Source organism: Falco rusticolus, chromosome 5 (assembly GCF_015220075.1).
Source record: "Falco rusticolus isolate bFalRus1 chromosome 5, bFalRus1.pri, whole genome shotgun sequence".
Lineage (NCBI taxonomy): Eukaryota > Metazoa > Chordata > Aves > Falconiformes > Falconidae > Falco > Falco rusticolus.
Window position 1 is genome coordinate 63,852,267 of NC_051191.1, and position 20,374 is coordinate 63,872,640.

The 20,374-nt window shown below is 39.2% G+C and overlaps 1 protein-coding gene across 4 annotated transcripts in view; it reads right to left on the reverse strand.

Moving 5' to 3' along the window:
• Positions 1–498: 498 nt before the first annotated feature.
• BRAF (B-Raf proto-oncogene, serine/threonine kinase) overlaps positions 499–20,374 on the reverse strand; it is an 88,465-nt gene continuing 68,589 nt past the window's right edge. For all 4 annotated transcript variants that reach the window (XM_037390749.1, XM_037390751.1, XM_037390750.1 and 1 more), the window contains exons 15-19: positions 19,949–20,067; positions 19,049–19,180; positions 15,988–16,122; positions 14,962–15,115; positions 499–8,489 (exon numbers count right to left, since the gene is read on the reverse strand). In XM_037390749.1, coding sequence (XP_037246646.1) covers positions 8,467–8,489; positions 14,962–15,115; positions 15,988–16,122; positions 19,049–19,180; positions 19,949–20,067 — 563 coding nt within the window. In that variant the 3' untranslated portion in view covers positions 499–8,466. The remainder of the gene's footprint in view (positions 8,490–14,961; positions 15,116–15,987; positions 16,123–19,048; positions 19,181–19,948; positions 20,068–20,374) is intronic.

Genomic DNA, 20,374 nt, shown 5'->3' on the forward strand with positions numbered 1-20,374 from the left:
ATCCTGTCAAAGCTCTGCCAAATAGCCATTAAAATGGTGGGGGGAAATAAAACTTGTCCATGTTAGAAACACAGAGAAGCTAACTTACAAGATGTTTCACTGAGATCTTGTCACCAGAAACCAGCCCATGTAACAGCTGTCATAGAAGGAGGGGAAGTTACCCTGAAGAGAACTCAAGACCAGCTTTTCCCAGGGGGAATTGCCCTTGGGTATTACCAAAGCTCAGAATAATCCTTGTGAATCAAAACCCTCTGCAAAGGTAAAAGTGCCTCAGTGCTATGCGCAGCAGTTCAGGAGGTAGCAGTCCAGCGTAAGGAAGATCAGTTACTCTAGGCATTCCGGGGTTGGTTGGTTTTGGGGCTCTCCCCCCTGCCCCCTTTTTTCCTTCACAGAGTTGTATTCTAAAGCAACAACAAAGTACATTTTTTCACACCCCTGAACCACCTCTGGAACTTCATGGAGAGGAGTTGTGAATTAAGTGATAAACAATATCCTTCAGACCTTTCCATGCAGTCAATCTTTATTATAGCAGTATTCTCGTATTCACATCAAGTACATAGAACTTTTTGCCTTTTTTATAATACAGAGTTCTTTAAATAACTTTACACAGAAATAGTTTTCTTCAATCTGAATTCAGCTATCAAATTTTAATATGTTTTAAGTCTCCATGCTCTCTAACCAAACTGGACAATATTTCCCATTGTACAAATTTACATGAGAAAAACTCCAAAGTACAAATGAAGGGAGAACAAAAGTAAAGGGGGAAGGAACAAACAAGAAAAGTTGTATTGGCAATTACAAGGGAAACTTGAGAAGGAAAGAAGGGGAGTTGCCATGACCTATGTAACAGGAAACTGAAAATAAACATTTTGTTACAAACTGAAAAAATAAATACAAGTTTCAAAACAATTACTCCATTGCAGATTTTAAAAAGCAGCTATGGAAACTTACTAACCCAATTGGTTGTTTTTTTTTTTTAATTAAGCAGACTGAACCTTCTACTTTGCAGTCATAAGCCCCTTGCAAACCTCTGGTGGTCAAAAAAAATACACAGCTGAAAAGGAATGTGTTAGCACAGAGTTTAAATTGGTGGGACATACATTTCATTGCACTAAGGAACAAACAAAAGAAATCAAATCTGTATATAAATTTCCCTTTCTTCTCCTTACTAGATACTTTGCTTCTCATAAACAAGCCTCTGTACTATGAGGTAATGCCATTGTCTTGACTATATATAAAAATAATAAAGTTTAAAGGATATAGATGTGTGTATCTATAAACTTTAAACAAGCCAGTCCTCTCTCACTCCCCCACAGGGTCCAAGTACTGAGTGCTACACCTTCCATCGCTTTTCAATGAAACGTGTGCCTTGTGCCTCTTGTGGAAACCCCCCCAAGAAACCAGTGCACCTTTCCTAATCTAGGAAAAGCAGCCTGTGCTCAAGTAAGACAGACAGTGCAAGTCATGCACAACAGATTACAAACACATAGACCTGCTCCTTCAAAACAAGGCAGTCGCAGAAGGCAACAGTGGCCAGCCTGCATGTATGTTTTGACAAAGGGGAAAAGGGATCCAATCAGACAGCTGATGACTGATTACTTTTGCAATTGCTGAAGAAAAAAGTCACCTGCCCAGCCCTGGGGACCATCACCACACCTGAAATGAAGTTAGAACTGCAGGTCAAAGGGCCAGAAGGGACACTGCACTTGCAGCCGGTCCCAAACAGACCCTGCTCTAGTGGCACAGGTCAGCACTGGATCCCAAAGGGTTTTCAAGGGTGGCAAGAAGTAGCGGGCAGGACTTTCCCCAGTCCCAACAAATGAGATCAGAAGAAAAGCAACATTAATTGGGGTTGCCAACACATGCAAATTGGCCACTGTCAGGTTTCTGTCAGTCGAGGAGAAGTGGGGGGGAGGGCGGGGCAAGAAGGGGAGGCAGGTAGGACACAAGGCTCATGAAGGAATGATGTGCATTTTTTTTTTGTTGGGTTTTTTTTTTCCCCTAAAGGTTCACAGCTTTGAATAAAAAAGCACATTTATTGCACTTACATTTGATTTTAGACAGAGTTAATTTAAATTATGCCCTCAGAACCCCCACTGATCCCAAATAACCCAACACCCAAGTTTGGTCCATTTTGCCCCCTAGACCCAACATCCATGCCCAGATGGTGCGATTCATTTCTTCTCCTAACATTCCACTGAACTCCCAAACACACAGACAGACTTTCTTTTCAACTAGGGTGAATACAGAAATGCAACACAGAATGACATTTATCAAAACAAAACCCAACCATTTTCCCAACCTGAACAAAAAAGAAAACAGTTATTTTTTTGTGGTTTACTTGCTCAAAAGTAAATGTCACACAAGGCTTATTCTAAAGTAGAGCTGCTGCAAAGGTGACAAACTAGACAAAACGACCTGACAGGCCACTGTTGGCGCTTAAGGAGCTGGATGAGCTGAACACGCTGCTGCTGTGATGCTATGAAGCAAATACCTAGGTAGTTTAGAAGTTTCTAAACCCTCCCATCAGCTCCCTTCTCTTAGGGAAACAGTTTCCTTGTGATTTAATAAAAAAAAAAAAAAAAAAAAAGGACAAAATACGATCTTCTCACATGTACTTTTAGTGCAGAATTTGGGGTAGGTAGAAGGATTCCAGATAGTTCCTGGAACATTCGTAAAACGTTTTTACACTTTACTTTCTAAAAGGAACAAAACCAACTTAAAATTGGTCTGATTTTTCATATGAATTGTGCCTTTAGACATAACTTTATGATCTACAATTACGTCCAAAGTCTTGCCCCAAAGAAGAAAAGGAAAAGATCTGAAAAAGCACTAATACCAAAACCCATTATTTTGTCCTTTATGGACAAGTAGATTAAATATGACACTGGTACATAGGTACTGCCAGAAGTCTGCGTAACCGGTTTGAAATCTGAACAAATTCAAACAGACTGGTTGTCCCTCAGCTGACAAGACACCTACCATCTCCCACAGCTGATGTGCAATACAGTATGCAATCACTGAATTACAACTGCAAGAGGCCCGAGGAAGAACTGAGGAAACCTGCTGATATTCCAGAAAACAAAATCAATTGTGGTTTCTGGGCCAGGGAATTATTTGTATGGTCTGGTATATATGGACTTTCATTACATGAGTACTCGCCATCAGTTTCTCCTCATCTAGCTGTTGTTTTTCATCTACCATCTCATTCCAAGATGCTGTGACAGTGTAACTTTGGGCCTCTTCGGAGCTTTCCATTACCTTTCTTTAACAAGATCTTTGTGTCTCGCAAGGGGGAGGAGAGATTATTTGTTTTTAAAGTAAATTAACCTCATTTAACTTTTGATAGAGCAGATTTCAAGCAGCAGGTTTACTGTAACTTAATTAGGTATCCTTCAATTCCTAGCTTTGAAATGGTTAACAGGTATTTTGGGAAATGCTCTCTGCCCTCCTTGCTCCTTTACAGAAGTTTATCAGCTCCAAAACTACCTATCTACAGTAATAGCTATATACAAAACTACTGCATCAGAAGTAAACCAAAGCCACTGTTCTAGTTACAAAGCACCTGGTTTACATTCTGTTGTACTTCTTAAGGTTGTAAAGGCACATGATCATTTGGCAAACTGCAAAAATTGTTTTGGGGGATCCCTATGTAAACCATTTAACAGTGTCTTGGTAGCTCGCTTTTCTAAAGAAAAGAGATAATGCTAGTTTTCATCATAATTTGTTCTCAGTATACTCTAATTCTGCATTTTTTAAAGTTTCCTCCTTCCAGAGTTTCGTAGTTATATGCTGCTGTCATGGTGCTGACTTAGTAACTTCTGTGTTAGCATCCATGAAACTTAAAATGCTAAGAAACAGTCCTAACAGCTTTACTCTGCTCTGCTCTTCCGGTAATTTTATTGACTAGGTAAGACATAAATGAAGCAATGGAGAAAGATACTTAAAATGCATGCCAAAACAAAAATGAAGTGCAAATGCATATTAACAAGGCTACAGTAAACAGAAAATTTGTTTCATAAACTTCTATGTAAAATGCGTAACAGAAAAACCAGAAAATCCAGCACCTTCAAAGTGATGCCATTAACAGTCCACTCATGCACCTGCTTTTTAACTGAACTTGACTGTACCTAGAAGCTTTGCCTGTCAAGTTGTGCTACCGGTGATACTTTTTTCAACAGACAGAAGACACGTTGTCTACAGTACTATGAATAGTTTGTGCTACACATGCTGCACTCACAGTCAAGAAGGGAGTGAAATCTATAGGCTGCAAAACTGTGAAATGTCTACATGCTTCTTCCCTAAATTTAGCCCCTCCAGCCATCAAAACTTCCACTTGAACTTGTTCGCGAGGTTTCTGAGGATCTGGCTTCCCCAAATGTTCTGTAAAATGCTGGATACATTTACATGACCAGGCAAACACAGAAGCAAACCTATCTACGCATGATCTTCGATGTCTTTTTTTTCTCCTGATTTGGGCATTTGTGGACAGATGTGGTATTTATCAACAGTCACCATTTCACTGATTTTATGTCACAAAAGCCAAATTCTGCCTCTAATGAGCACATACTAATCTAAGCGATGTTGAGTGGCTATGATAAGATGGCTGTATTTGGCCTCAATCAGTGTGCATCATCAGCTACTAGACCACTCAAGTGCAAGAAAAAATGATTTTAGGTAAGCATAAAAAGCAGAAGTGGATTCATTTAATGACCTGCATGAGTTTCACAAAAAAGAAGTGACGGGGTAATTGTATCTGGGGCCATGTAGGACTTAATTCATGCATAAATTACTTTCAAAATAACCAGGCCTCTATACTCGTAGTATTTGGTTTAAGCTCCACTACAACGTTCCAGTTCCAGCAAATACGCTGCAGGAAACAATCACATACTGACAGGGAAGATGCAACAAGGGGAACAGGGCTCTAACTGGATGGAAAATGAAAGGCAGAGGGGAAGGTGTACATGTGGTTCATACAGACATGAATAGCTGAGATTGGATACTGGTATTTTTGCAAGTAATTATTAGATACTAGACACTGTAGAGCCAAAAGCAGTATGGCTGTCTAGGTGTTTGCCCCAACATGCACACACAAAAATACATACTAATATTTCCATAGTATGGTATGTGCTTGTGGTTGGGACACCACAGAAACGCTTTAGAAATCTGGTGTTATGGACATGAACTGGTCATTTCAGTTTACCTCCTTCATCGCACTGCTACACAGGGCACTCAGTTCTTGCCTACTCTTATCTCCCCATTCACTAAACAGCTACAGGGAACCTTTAGGACTGGTTCTGATGGCATGCAAGACATCCAGAAAAACTCCTGAAGGAAAAGATTTAAAAAAAAATTAAAAAATAATCCTAATTATTTACAAAGCAAATTTCTTCCAAGTTTTGCCATGAGTATTACGTGGGACCTCTTACGGACAAACACACATTACTACAGCTAGCTGGAGGGAAACAAACGTACATGAAAACCAGTAGAAATGCATCCTGAAAGGACTTCTCTAAACAGCAGCCAAACAACTTGCACATTCCTCAGGGAAAAAAAAAACCCCCACAAAACAGAAAAACAAAACTACAAACAAACCAACCCCAATACAAAAAAAAACCCCAACCCCAAAAAACAACAACCCAGAGATCATGTGTTACTTATAAAGTGCTTTGCATGGACAAGGATAGCAATTTTCCTTGTGCTTTTCCTATGGGCTCAAGAAGCATATTGTAGACTAATGGGTAATGAATCTTCACAAAAATAAGTTCATTTTAAGCAAAGACAGAATGAAATTCCAATCAGTTATATTTTAGCAGATAACCTTCTGCCAGCATAACCCTGTGGAAGGAAACCAGGGCTTTTAACAAGCTCTGTGAAACAAATGAACCACCTGTACATACTTGCTCCAGTAACAGTTTCTTTTGAGAGAACACTAATTTCCAGTATGCCCAATACGTACAAATGAGGCCACACCTCATACAGGGGCTGGAGCAATGCGTGGGGTGAAAGGAGAACGAGCAGTGACTACTTCACCGTCTGGGAGCCTGTATCTGTAAATGCTCTCACCTGCCTGCTGACCCCAGTGGCCCCAGGCTCCTTCCACCTCTTGGGTACTGTGGTATTGGCCACAGATGGTCACCAGGGAGCACTGGATTTCACTGGTCTGCACACCACCGCTCGCTCATCAGCTTCTCCACACTGGAAAGTGGCTATTGCTACTATTTAAATTCCTGCCAATGTCAATAAGGAAAAAAACCTTACAGCATCTGAAGACCCACAGCAGACAAGAAAAAAATAATTGTGCTTTCTTTTTTTGTTTTGTTTTTAAACGCATCCTGTACACAAAATCAATTCTATTCATGTACCAACATGAATCACTTCATTTTTGTAGTGACTATTAAGTCATTCGCTATTGCTGTCTTGCTAATGTTTGTGGAATTAATATGGAATACACAGTATTTCAGTTATAATTCCCACTTCAGATTAGTCCGGTCCCTATAACCCCAGTAAATATTTACTGACAAACAAAACAGACTACCAGCAACACCGCAGAACTCCAGGGTTTTAAAAGCACGTTCCACTACCAATGTGCATTTCTCCCTTCACCTGGGAACAACCTTCCACAGACAGGAACAGTCCGATTCTCCTAGGGAGGGAAGGACAGTATCCTCACCCAATACATCCATGTTTAGCACAGACACCACATTCACACACATTTAACTCCTTCATTTATTTGCTAAGATTTTTTGTAACACCCCCCCCACCTGCCCCCAGCAAGAACCTCCCTGCTAGAGGGGGGCAATTTCTCCTGCCTCACCTGGAGTGGTACAGGGCAGACAGGAATCAAATTCTGAAAACTTCTGAGCTTGAATCTCTTTCTAATGTGGTCTGACTTGCCTCTGTACAAATAATTTACACGTAATACCACATACCAGAGAACTCTGCAAACAGATCACATCACAAGATACTCTACTAGAGGTAAACGATGTGCAGAACTTTGAGTTGTTTTTTCCCTGACTGGGTAACTTGTCAAAAAGCTACCAACCATTTGAAAACCAGGATTGGAGGACAGGAAAACAAAGCATTCTAATGGAGATACCGCCACCTTCATCCTAGTTTGCAAAGTGTACAAAAGAGAAAGACAAATGGAAGGGAAGAGATGACAGGGACGAAAGCAATGAGAGGAGAAGTAGTCAGCGTGGATCCAGCAAGTACCGTTTTGTTTTGATCTAACAACTTGCCATTAGGACAAGATGCTCCACATTTACACACACACTTATCAGAGGACATTTAATTAGCAGGATAAAAATCCTTTAAAAAAACCTCTTGAAAGTACCAAAACATAATTTTCGGAATGTCTAATTCTAGGGGGTTTTGTATTTGTATTCAATTCAACCTGAGAACTTTTTTCCCCATTTATGAAAACATTACATATTGGTAAGGTACCTGGCATTAACCTGCACCCTCATTTAAAATAAAACTTTTAAAGTAGGTACATACACCATTCACAGTCTGTATCAGCGATTCTTCTACAGACTTCAGATGCTGTGGTAGCATCTTTGATAAATACATTGTATCGTATGATACAAAAGAAAAAAATAAAAGAGGACAATCTTGCTACTTTTGTTTTTTTTCAACTTCAGTTTGTTGCTGGACCAACAAAAGAGGGATCTACCTAATCCTTCTAAAGATGTTTTATATGCACACACCAAGAAAATACTGGAAAAGGAAAAAGGTTAAGGTTGGTGGTGGTTTGTTTTTTGAAGTAGTAATAAAGAAAATCTGAAAAAAGGTGCAGCAGCATCCCCTTTTCCTTCAGATTAACCTCTTTGCCTTTAGAGTAACATCTTCTACAGCTCCCATGACCCCACACTTTTAATTTTACTGGCATAAACCCCAATAATATAGACAGATTTAGGTGTTTGACATTGTAATACAGTGAAAAGGGGATACTGCATTGTCCATAAATCAGTGAGTACACCAGGAAAAAAAAAAAAAGATCAGAACGGAGCATGATTCTTTTATATTAGCACTCATCAGATTTTCAGCCTCTGATGGTACGTTGTTAGAGGGAGAAAGCCGACCGGCAGACCATCCAAAGCAAGTCTCTTAAGTTGCAGCAGCAGTTCCATCCCCTTATGCCCGAGCACCACAGTCAAACCACGAGGGCCCTCTCCTCTCTCCTGGGAATGATGCCAACGGCACAGGCAGCCACTGCGGGTCTCCGAATGCACGTGGTAGTTTGTGTTGAAGGAGAAACACTGGCAGCAGAGGATTCTGGTTCCCAAAAAGGTACTTTTTCCCATTGTGTTGGACTGGCAGTTCCATTCTGCTCCACTTTTAAGCTTATGGGTATCTTTTTCTAAATTACTTTAGGTTTTGCAGAGCAGAATAGAGTTTTGATGTTAAGAAACTGTAGGAACACAAGACTTAAATAACAGAGTGGGTGCTGCCATGGTGCTGTGGCTACTTGAACGCTGCAAATTCTCCTGTAGAGGGAGGACAAGAGCTTGGTTTAAAAAGGTAATTTCAGTCACTAAATGGTCAGAGATTTTCTCCAGACTAGCTGAACATTAGGTTGAATGTAAAAGATGTTAAAAAATGCAAACTGTTAAAATTAAAGCATAAAAGAATACATAGTGAGAGATCACTGAATACAGACCCAGCATATTTTTTTACTGAAAAAGAATTTCTTGCAAGCAAGCTGTACCCATTCTTCCCAAGACAAAGGTCTGAAAAGTTCAAGCAAAGTCTAATTCATCATGCATTTGAAAATAAAATGTATCAGTTTAATTTCACTTTAAACTCCTTATTGCACATATATCCTCCTGAAAAGCAACAAGTGTAATAAATGCGTCAGACTGCAACCTGATTTCTATTCTGGTGTAAAACTGGTTTAATAACAAAGAACTATTTGACACACCCGTTAACCGTTGAAGACTATATACAGTAAAGTGCCTGAATATTAAATCAGTACTAAAAAAACCTGCCAGGATCTGGTTTAGAGACCAACATAACAACCTACTGTGGAAAAATAAGAATGGTGAGATTGTCTATTCACTCCCAGAGCAGAAATCAGGCCTTGCTAATAGGGAGCACAACAAATAAAGCAACCCCATGCTTCCTTCACAATTATGAAATAACCAATAATTCTATGCATTGCTTTCACATGCAACGATCTCCTGAAATTCTACATAGCTTATTTAGTGTCAGCATGCCATGAGATAGACTGGTAGTCCCATTTCAGAGATGATGAAACTATGGTATAGAGTAAAACAGCTGTCCAAAGTCTTACGAAGTTTGCCAGAACACCAAATAGAAGCTGAATCTAAGATATTCATTCTTTTAACCTTATACTTCAGCCAAAAAATATCCCTGCCATCCACAAAGAAATTGTATTCTATAGGATTTTTAGGGAGGGTTGTCCAACTATCCTTGACCAAAACGACTCAGGAGAAAGAGGAAAAAAAGAAACGTACATATAACTTCCCTGTGTTGGGTTTCACATGAATTTTGGGTTAGTTTATGCCCTCAGAGCTCTCCTAATAATGAAGGACTGATAAGCAGGCATAAGAGACCCTTTGTTCTGTTCAACAGAGGTGTGCTGAATGCCATTACATCCAAACAACTGCTCTGCTATCTTGGTGTCCTTCCATCCTTTCAAGAGTGAGTGTTTTGTTGGCTTTTGTTTTTCTTAAGATTCCTATTCCAAATATTGGAAACAAATGAGAAACAACCCTGCAAACAGAATTTTAGGCCGACAGCATTAATTCCATGGAATGTCTTGCTCTATGAAGAGAACCAAGAAGAATGATCAACAGTCTGCATGAAGAGGGGGAAGAAAAGGCATCTACAGGACCTGCCTGGTAGGAACAGCTGATACGGCTGATCTAAGGGCACTTGAAAGGAGGGAGAGAGCAGAGGTCTCTATGCATCATAGGAAATGAGAAGGAAGTACACCCAAGGTCTAAAAGTAAGGGCGGCTGGCACAGGGGGCTGTGACATTCCTCAAGCTCTGTGTGTCTTGATAGACTGTGGTGGTAGGTTTAAGTTGTAACAACAAAAGAATAAAAAATTCATGATGGATCTAATTGTCTGGTTTACTAGTTCTACCAACAGATAAAACCCTTGCTCCAAAATACTTTATAATTTTTCTTGCTTCTCTCTGACTTTCACTGATCTCCCAACTCTCTTCACAGTATCTTCTAGAAACATGCCTTTTTAAAAAAATATTTTTCTTTTAAGAGAAAGACAAAAAAAGTAAGCAAGTATTGCCTGTGAGGCTAATTTTTAAGAATGACATTCATGCTTAGCTACACTTTCAAAACATGCTCTGCTTAATTTATTTTTCAGTCTGCCTTCCTAAACTGCTGATTAAAGATCAATTTATAAACAAGACATGGTTCTTTCATTACTCATCTTGTCCTTCTGCCCATTTCTGGTAATAATTCAGCTTTTAATAGTTGTACAGGGATTTCAGAAGATAAAAGATGAACCATTAATTGGGAAAAGGCAATGGAAAAACAGGATCAGAAGTCAAGAAGCATTTCAGATAGAATGGTAGCTGTAAAAAGGTGATTTTCAGACTTTTCTGCCATTTAAATAAAACCTTAGCAAAGACATTTTCTTTGACAAGCTAATGCTAAATCTTCCCTTTCAAAATTCAGGTGCTAATCCGATCTCAAATCAACAGGCGACCCAAATAGGCAACATGTTCACCCAATAATGAGATTACGTCAGTTGAGCATGCATGAAATGCAGTCACCAGTAACAGCTTTCCCTAGATGAGGAACGCAGGTGGCTATCCCTATCCACATACAGGCATCTCCCATCCTGCTACGTGTCAGCAGGACTTCCTGAGCAGCAGCTAAAATGCTTTAGGTCACCCCTTTCTATTCTGAAGATGCAAAATACCTGTACCTAGTTCTTTCATCTTCTGAAAGAAACCTCACCTACAGGAGAGGAAGAGAGAACACAGGCAACCTCTTCACGAGACTTAGATGTATACAGATCAATGAAGTAACCTGAACTGTGAATTCACCGTTTGCTAGCAGGACAGGAAGGTCTTGCCTGAGAGCAATAAATGCACAAAACGAAGACTGTTTCAGGCACATCACCCACGATGCTCTGCCCTGCAGGAAGAGGATCATATCGATTCTGCCCTGCTAAGTCTTTGGACATAGTTCTGTAATGGCCAATGCTAATCTAAACTGGGACTACTGCAGTCCCACTCTCCCTCCTGACCCGAGCTGCAGAGCAATGACCTGCCTGTTGTGCCACACAGGCACTATCTGGCCCTGAGGCAAGATGGCTCAAGCAGCTGACCTAGCAAATGCTAGCTCAAGCTGATGGGCAAGGAAAGTTTTCCAACCAGTTTTTGGAGCGCTGCTCCGTTAATGGTGGGGGGGATCCACTCAACTGTGCCGTACCGACTTGTGAAATTGGAGACCATCTGCCAGTACAAGGGTAAGGCACTGAGCCATGGATGCTCCAAATGAGGTCAGCTTACCCTAAAGCTATGAAACCACATACTTAGCAATTTGCTACGTGAAAAAAAAGCAATACATTTTTATTAATTGTGGGCCAGACGGCTGATGTGCTTTTTACCAAGCAGAACTTCAGATACTTGTTTTGACTGGTAACAAATTCCTTTCCAAAGGATGGACAGCATTTGAAAATGTACACTTCTTAAAGAACCCTTTCCAGTTAGCTACTAGAGTTTTGTCATGCTCGTCACGTGCAAAGCAAGTGGAAACTATTTTAAACACATACTTTCAAAAAATGATGATCAAAAAAAAAAGATGATCAAATTCTTTCACGTTGTGTCCAAATAATATATTATAGGGGCATGTTCTGAGCGAACCTACTGCCCCTGATTGCTGGAAAGATTTAAGACAGTTACCGATCTCTACTCTCACAAATTTCCAAGTTACCTGGATTCGTGAGGTTACTAAGGCATATACACAACACCTTAACTGTACTTCTTATCCTGGGGTAGATGCCACATTTCTCAGAAGAATCATAAGGAGAAGAATGGTTCCCTTCCAGGTCCATGCCAGCCTTGTCTACTGAAGCAGAGTGTAATGGACTTATCAGAGGGAAAATCCAAATTCCAACACTTTGCCTGGATTACATTCACAGACACAGAAAAATGTGACAAAACCGCAGCTGGATCTTGCGCTGAGCTTTTAGTATGGATACCATCCACCGGCTAAGTAAAAAACTGGAACATACACTGATGTGGATCATTAGTATCCTTGGAAGAACATAGCAGTGTTTAGGAGAATCTAGTCCTTCTAAAAGGTACTGAGATAGATTTTGTTTCTATACTGAGATGCAGGGAAGTAAAGAAAAGGAAGAATCTCACATAGTTTTATAAACTACCACTGCAGAAAAGCCTGCAATCCTACAGACCTGTTTTCAGGACCAACAGGCATCTGTTTCTAAACCATATAGTCAAGTTGCATCTTTGAGAACAGACCCAAATCCACAGGTGTATTTAGGCATCTTCATCCTACATACGTTCCCAAATCTCACTGAAGCCACAATTACAAACTACAGAAGTGAAACCCCTAAATACCTTTATGACAGAGGTTAATGATCCACAAAATCCAGCCTTCTTTTAGGCTTCATAAAATGCTTAGTGAGATGCTAAGATCACATTCTGGCCATGGATCCCAAACCGTGCTTGATGTTTACAAACAGGTGACACAGGAAGAAGTTTAATGCACTGACCATCCAGCAGGAAACAGGGCTGCTGTGTCTGAGGATGGCAGCATTTTTTCCCCCCATCACTGCAGTTCCTATAGCACAGAAGAACACTCTTAACAAGGAGGATAACACTATTCTAAGGAATAACTTGTTTGAACTGATCTGACAGTTCCTGAAAAAGAGTAAGCCTGGGCAGGGCAGTGCTGATGGTTCTGCACTCTCCGTAACTCCTCAGGTGGATAAGCCTTTTGTGTGTGGGATGCCACATTAGATCTAGATTCTGCAGGAGACCCAGCATCATCATCTTGCTCTTACTGACAGGGGCATTGTAGCCTGTACTGGATACCACACCCCAAAGCTTAAGAAGCATTCCTCTTCACTGTCCAGAATAATAATTTAAAAAAAGTTGGTAAGAGAGGAAAAAAAAAATTAAAACCTGTTTTCATTTTCAGATAAGCCTGCCAAAATGAGGTGAAGCTATCAGAAAGATGGGAAACAGATTTTCTAGAACAATAACAACTTCCATTCTCCATAACTATTTCCATAGAGATAGATTTCAACAGCTGAATTTTCTTGACTAACAAAATGAGAAAAGTTCATTCCCAAACTGTTTCAATAGCAGACACTAAAAAGACCCCTAGAATCTGGGCAGAAAATGCAGAAATTTTCTCTTGCCTATATCTCTTCAAGTTCTCTAACTCCACTTTCTGCTTCAAAAGGCTCAGATGCCAGACAACAGAAAAGAAAACCTTGAATTCCTGGTCTACTTCAAAAACCTATTGCTAGCAACATGCAAACGTCTCTGTAAGCATGTAAATCAGAAGCCACTAAGAACACTCCTGGCCATTGAAGTCCTAACAAGAGCAGCAATAGCTTGCTTCTGATACAGAAGAATCTGTGAAAATTAATAGCTTAGCAGTTTAAAACAAACAAAACTACATAACTAATTTAAAAAAAAACCACAAGAACACAGTCAATAATAACGTTGTTTTTATATCTGACATCAAAGACTGATATAACCTGAACCACTATGTTTCACCTGTTCCAGAGGAATGCTCCTGAGAAAAACAGAATCTTTAAAAGTGAGCTGACAGGATCCTGGTAAGGTGTCTAGCTTTCTTAGCTAGATATCTAGTCAAGTGATTCACTTTTAGTCAAACTAGCAGCATTTTTTGTGAATAAAACCCAATGCGTCACTGAACAGAAGCATGTTCAGGAGTATTCCTAACAATATTGAAGTAATTAAAATCTTTCATCTAACAAAATTCATGGTGTAATACTGATTTCCATGAAAACAACTGCTTTTTCAAATCCTCTTTTCCTATTATGGGTGTTAATAGCCTTTTTCCCTTAAAGCATTTGGTTATGCTTGGGATTTAAAATGTTGGTTTTAATTTTTAAATCCATGCTAATTAAAGGATACAGGCACCGTTACCAGTTATATTCTTGAAGTTCAGCAAAAGCAGGTTCAGAATTCCATATGTAATATAACATTTTGAGATGGTCTAAACTATAGCAGATCAGAGTATTCAAGGAAAAATAGAAAGTAAAAAAAACCCAAACCCCAAATAAAACCCATACCACCACTCCTCTGCAGGAAGACATGTTCTCTAAACAGCACTATTTTAAACTTCAGCATTCAAAATGAGACACACATCACTAAGATCTTTCTTTGGATTCTGTGTTGTATCTGTTCACTTCTGCTGACCACAAGAAGTTTTGACTGTGTTCAGCCTCGAAACTAAGTTTATTTTTCCAATTGTTTCCCACATATGAATAGCATTACTAACTGAGGAATCTAAAACCTATTGCTCAAATATAATGACTTCAACTGAAATAAAAAAACACCCACCATATTTTAAGTAGACTAAAATCAAATTCAATCCTGAGTAACTAACTACAAACATTAAACTAGGCAAAAATGACACAGGCAAATGAAAATGACACCCGACGACCTTAAGAAGATTTTTTCTTTTTGCCTGTTTTGAAGTGACCTTTCCCATTTCTCTTATGTGACCTTATAATTCTTGTGCCAGCTTTTCCTATGACAATCAGTACCAACACAGACTTTATGTTTGGGACGTTCAAAGCCCAGTGTTAGGAAGTGAGTCTTCATTCCCTCAGTAAACCTTAAAGACATAGCCAGTAAGAACTGAGAGCGTACGTGTGTGTTGGACTCACAGGAACACACCAGCACACGACACACAGGCACATCCTTTCACATTTCTTTTCAGCGTACTGGAAACCCACCGTATCCCCCTGCTTGGATAGGCGTTTTTGGAGAAGCACAAGCATATAGACTAAAATCCTCTGTCTGGAAGCCAGCCCGGTTTAATGAGGGCTCAGATGCACTGCGGTGAATTTTTGGCAATGACCGGGCCAGAAGCTCAATGGAGGCAAGAATCTAAAACAGGTAGAAAATAAGCGATCACGTTTGTTGTTGCAAAGTTGTAACACTCTCAAAATCAAAGGCAGAACCATCAATTAACTACAGAAAAATATTTATGCACATATTTAAACAGAAACTTTTAAAAACAGATTACTGCATTGCACTCTGATGTTCACATCCTCAAAAAGTTAAAAAGGACATTTTGGGAAGAAACTGTCTCGTTTTCCCGATTAAAAGGGCATACTGATTTCCCTCTGTAAGCATAATGCATACAGTTACCTTTTATGTGCCTCCTTGTTTACGCACTAGTACCTATACCTACCATCGCTGCAAATGAACAGCCTTGGCAGCAGTTCGCTTACCACCACCTACCGCAGAGCCAGCAGGGGGAGCGCCTTGAAAACGCTTGGTTACATTCACAACAAAACCAAAAAAAAGGTCACCCCCAATCTTTTAGAACCCAAACCTTCCTCAGCAGGCATGATAAATCAAGTTGTTGTGACAAAACTATCAGTTTCCCTTCGTCAAGCCTGGGGGAGAGCAAGGAGGGGGTATAAAGATTTGGATCATACACCAAGTTCTAAAGTTTGTGTGTCTAATTGAGATTATTAAATTTCACTGTCTCCCAGTTTGAAACGTTCTCTAACATGATTTTTTTTGAACTACAAAGGTCATTTTAATACCTGCTTTGAATTGAAAATAGACTTAAAAAAACTTCAATTTTAAATTAAACAGCACTAGCCAGGCGCTGAAACAGTACTCTCATGAAGTCATGCTATAGCACTAATCAGAAACATTTTGAACTGGCCAGTGAGTTCATAACTGATTTTTATTTTTAATATTTGAATTGTAAAGTCTACTAAGAACTGAACAGGAACATATCTCACCTGTGGAAAAAGGGGTCTCTCATCTCTTTTCTTTTTTAAGCATTCTGCCATTAGTCTCTTCATAGCTTTTGGACAGTTGCTCCGTACTTTGCTGAGGTCTGGAGATAGGTATCCTCGTCCCACCATAAAAATTATCTTTATTTAATAGGAAAAAAGATGAAAGGGGAAGATGAGGATTCCATAAAACTAAAAGTAACAAAAGATTAACATTTTGCTAGACCATTTTAGTCCCAGCAGCAAGTTTTCTGCTACCGGGAAACATTATATGGTATTGAAATTGTGAAGTTTCTTAGACTAATGCTTGCTAACCTATTCAGTACAGAGAAAAAAAATATCAGATTTTTCCTCCTCCTCCTCAGAGATATTTCTGTGCAGCCTGAACACTAGTAAATGGTTACCATTTATAGCAATAACCATCTAAGGAGCGGTTCTTCGGTGTCAAAAACTGTTACAAAACCAAGAATAAGCAACTCTGTGGCAGGAACAGAACGTCTGAAAATAAATATTCTGTAAAAATAAATATTGTGTTTTATATTAAAAGTCAACAGCAAATTCATACTGAAAGGTATTTTAAGAAACACACGGACTTACGGCCTCAAGTTGCACAGGAGGTTCAGACCGGGTATTAGGGAAAATTTCTTCACTGAAAGGGCTGTCAAGCATTGGAACAGGCTGCCCAGGGAGGTGGTGCAGTCACCACCCCTGGAGGTATTTAAGAGACATGCAGATGCAGTGCTTACAGACAGGGTTTAGTGCTGGACTTGGCAGTCCTGGGTTAACAGCTGGACTTGACGATCTGAAAGGTCTTTTCCAAACTAAATGTTTCTATGATTCTGTAACTTCAGATATTAAAACCCTTACCTTTTGAGAATAAATTCTGTCATATACTTCACCACCACAAAAGCTTATTCTTGACATCTGACAGCCTTCCCCACCCCCCCGAAAAAAAACCCAAAAACACAAAAGAGAAACTGCCTCTCCTCTGCGGAAGACGAAACAGACAGGCTTTGTATTTTTACAGTAGTTCCTTTACCATGGAAAGTTTATGTTTCACCTAAGGATAAAACTTAACCATAAGACAAAGTAAACTAATAGAAAGCAGGAAAGCAAAACAGATACGGCTAATGTTCTCTTGGGTATATTAATTTATTATTTTTTTTAAAATCAAACAAGGTCAGATGCAATGTGGTTTGAGTACTGCAGTTGCTCTGACACTAAAAAGCCCTTTCAAACCAGCTGGTCAAGGATCCATTCATGCTGCAGCAGATAATCGCTACCTCTTCTGTATACTCAGACAGACCCAGCAGGTGCATCACACCTTGTATTTAATGAAATGTAACTATTTCATATCTTGACACTGGGAAAAAAAACCAAACAAAAAACCAACAAGAGAAACCCCCCACATCTCAAGCAAGCTATACATGTTATTTATACTAACACAATCCTTGTCCTTTTTAAACTTTCCAATTCGGTTGCATCTGTGTTGGCATCAAGGAGGAGTATAAAACTCCCATATGGTTTCTTTATAAATCCCCATGTGCCAGAGTTGCATTTTGTAGTAAAGACTTGTCTACCCCGTCCTTTACCTCTGCTGCAATGAGACTTACCATCACCTAAAGTTACTCTTTTCTAAATATTTACACTACTTAACTTGAAATTTTTCAAAATTCATTATTGGTTATGTTTCTGATACTCTGTTCACAAACATACAGGGATTAAACTTTTATTGCAACTGGAGAAAAGAGAATTTCACTACAAGAACACACCTAGTCTGTCTAGAAAAATCTGTTAAATGAGAGAAACACTCTGAGGTATAACAAGAACACAATGCTTTGTTCACCAAGAATCTCGGTTGTCTTCATAGCAGCTGATGTAAATGCACCAACAGAGTGAACAATATTTACAGCTTTTCAGACAATAGACTGGGAGTGACAAAACTCAAAGACATTATATCACATTTTATATGTTGGCTTCACTTGTAATTTAAAATTTGTTTCAGCACTCAGTCGTAAGCACCCACATGACTGGCTTCATCTTTCAAATCTCAAAAGGTAAAACCAAAACAATGCCTTAATACTGCTTTTAGAAGGCCACGTCCATCTGGCCAGGACTTTGGATAGTTCCCTTATTTCATAAGGCGAAACCAATTCAAAATAATAATAATAGAGTCACTAAATCTGATGAGTTGGGATTAAGTATTCTGACAGATATGGAAGCAGCCTTATAAAATGGCATTCACAGATGAACTGTTGCTATGGTTGCAATTCTCAAGTACTGACAGTGAAAAAACAAGGGATGTGGACACAGAAACAACATAAATATATCACTGCCCAGACATGGAATAGTTTACACCAAAGATCTTGATGCATAGATACTTTTTTCAGACTAGACAGAGAAATAACAAATCAGATATGCCTTCGCAAATGTGCCTATTCTGTGGAGATGTAATACAAGTGTGTGGTATCATTAGACTTAAGGAATATTTGTTCACAATTAAGTGATCTTCTTACAGGATTCACACATTCTGGAAAGTCATATACTCTTGATAAATGCCAACCAATATCCTGAAATTCAATTAGATAGCACATGCATTTTTCAAGACTGAAATGAATATAAAACATTCAGCAAGATGATTGCTGTTCCATTTTGTCAATCCTATTGCTGAACTACTGTTCCATGCAAGGAGAGGAGAGGGAAAAGGAAAAAAAAAAAAAAAAAAAAAGACAGAGAAATAATTGAACATATGGAGGATCATTTTTCCTTTGCAGAACTAATCTAAACTAGATTACTATTAAGGAACCTGCTCTCTCCCTAATAAGTATCCTGGCAACCAGCTCAGAAGCTGAAAATCTATACTTGAAGTAAAAAGCAAAAAGAAAAATACCTCAAGAGACGTAAATAGGTACTACGTGGCTGAGGCAGATCTAAGGATCGCAGAAATGTCACATCATAACATGAGAATCAGAAACACAAATCAAACACACAAACCATCAGAACGTGCGCTTTGCAAGGCTCAGTCTGTTTCAGGCCACAGCTGACTGAAGTCAGTCCCTTCCCTTACCTGGTCCCTGTTGTTGATGTTTGAGTATGGTAACTGTCCAGTCATCAATTCATAAAGAACAATCCCAAACGCATACACATCCGACTGAAAGCTATACGGGTTTTTATCTTGCATCCTAATAACTTCTGGTGCCTGTACCATAAAAGGAAAGAATTATTTTTTATTTCACCACACTGGGCTGCACCTTGCAGACCAGGAACAAAACATGGACTTGTCCAGAATGTAACAAGTTGCAAGGCCCACTCTTGGCTTCAGATGTTACTGGGTCCTAATATAGACTGGATGTTGATGTGAATCTCAAAATCCGTTGTTTTTTTTTAGCTTGGTGACCCCTTTATTCCTCTATGGCAGAACAAAATGACCTTGTCTGAGCCGAGAAGCTGTTTTGAAACTAGAATTGTAACAACACTGAAAATAATGCCAACTAACAAAGCCTTCAGGTTTTTCAGGGAGAAAAGGAGAAAGTGGAGTTGCACAGGAGGTCGTAACTATACTTTTTGTTACAACCTCTGGAGAGTAACCACATTTGGATCCTTAAAACTTGAAAAGCGTCTTACTTTTAGCTGAACTAGTTCCTCTGCTCCTTTGCAGGATGTTTTCCATGGCTTTTCTCACTTTCTCCTCAACCCTGGATTAAGCCTACCTTTTTGCCATAGCCATCATTTTGTTTTCAGTTTAAACCTCATAATAAGGGATGAGAACACTAAAGTTTTTTGCTGACTACTGGAAAACATATGCTTAAAGAACTGAAAAGCATTCATTTAGTATTCTTATTACTGCTTGTCTTTTCCAGCTTAAGACAGCTTGTATATGTCAGTGTGCTAGAGGGATAGTCTTGGAAACTTTGGCTGAAGGCAATTAAATTTATTGAAACAAACTCACCACTTCCCCCTTGCTTACCATCCATAGAATAGATCCAGACAACTGTTCAAACTGATGGGACCCACTCCATCGTGATTTCACTGTAGCTAGACCAAAATCACCTATTTTTACTGTGAGGTCTTCATGAAGAAAAATATCTAAAGGGGGAAATGTTAAGGAAAAACAAAGAGGTACTGATCCTGTCCTGCAAGAAGAGTAAACAGCCACAAGTTTGCAACATTAACATTTTTAACCATCCACTACCACTGGAGAAGATTTTCATGTAATACACATTCTAAGCAGTCAGCATGGTGAATTATGGTACTTAAGGGTTACATACATCATGACTGGGCCAGTGCTGAACAGACCATGGCACAGGTGGTTTTCTTGAAATGCCAAGTACTCTCTTGAAATAGTAAGTATAAGAAAAGCTGAAAATATTTAATGAGTGAACTGGCACAATCT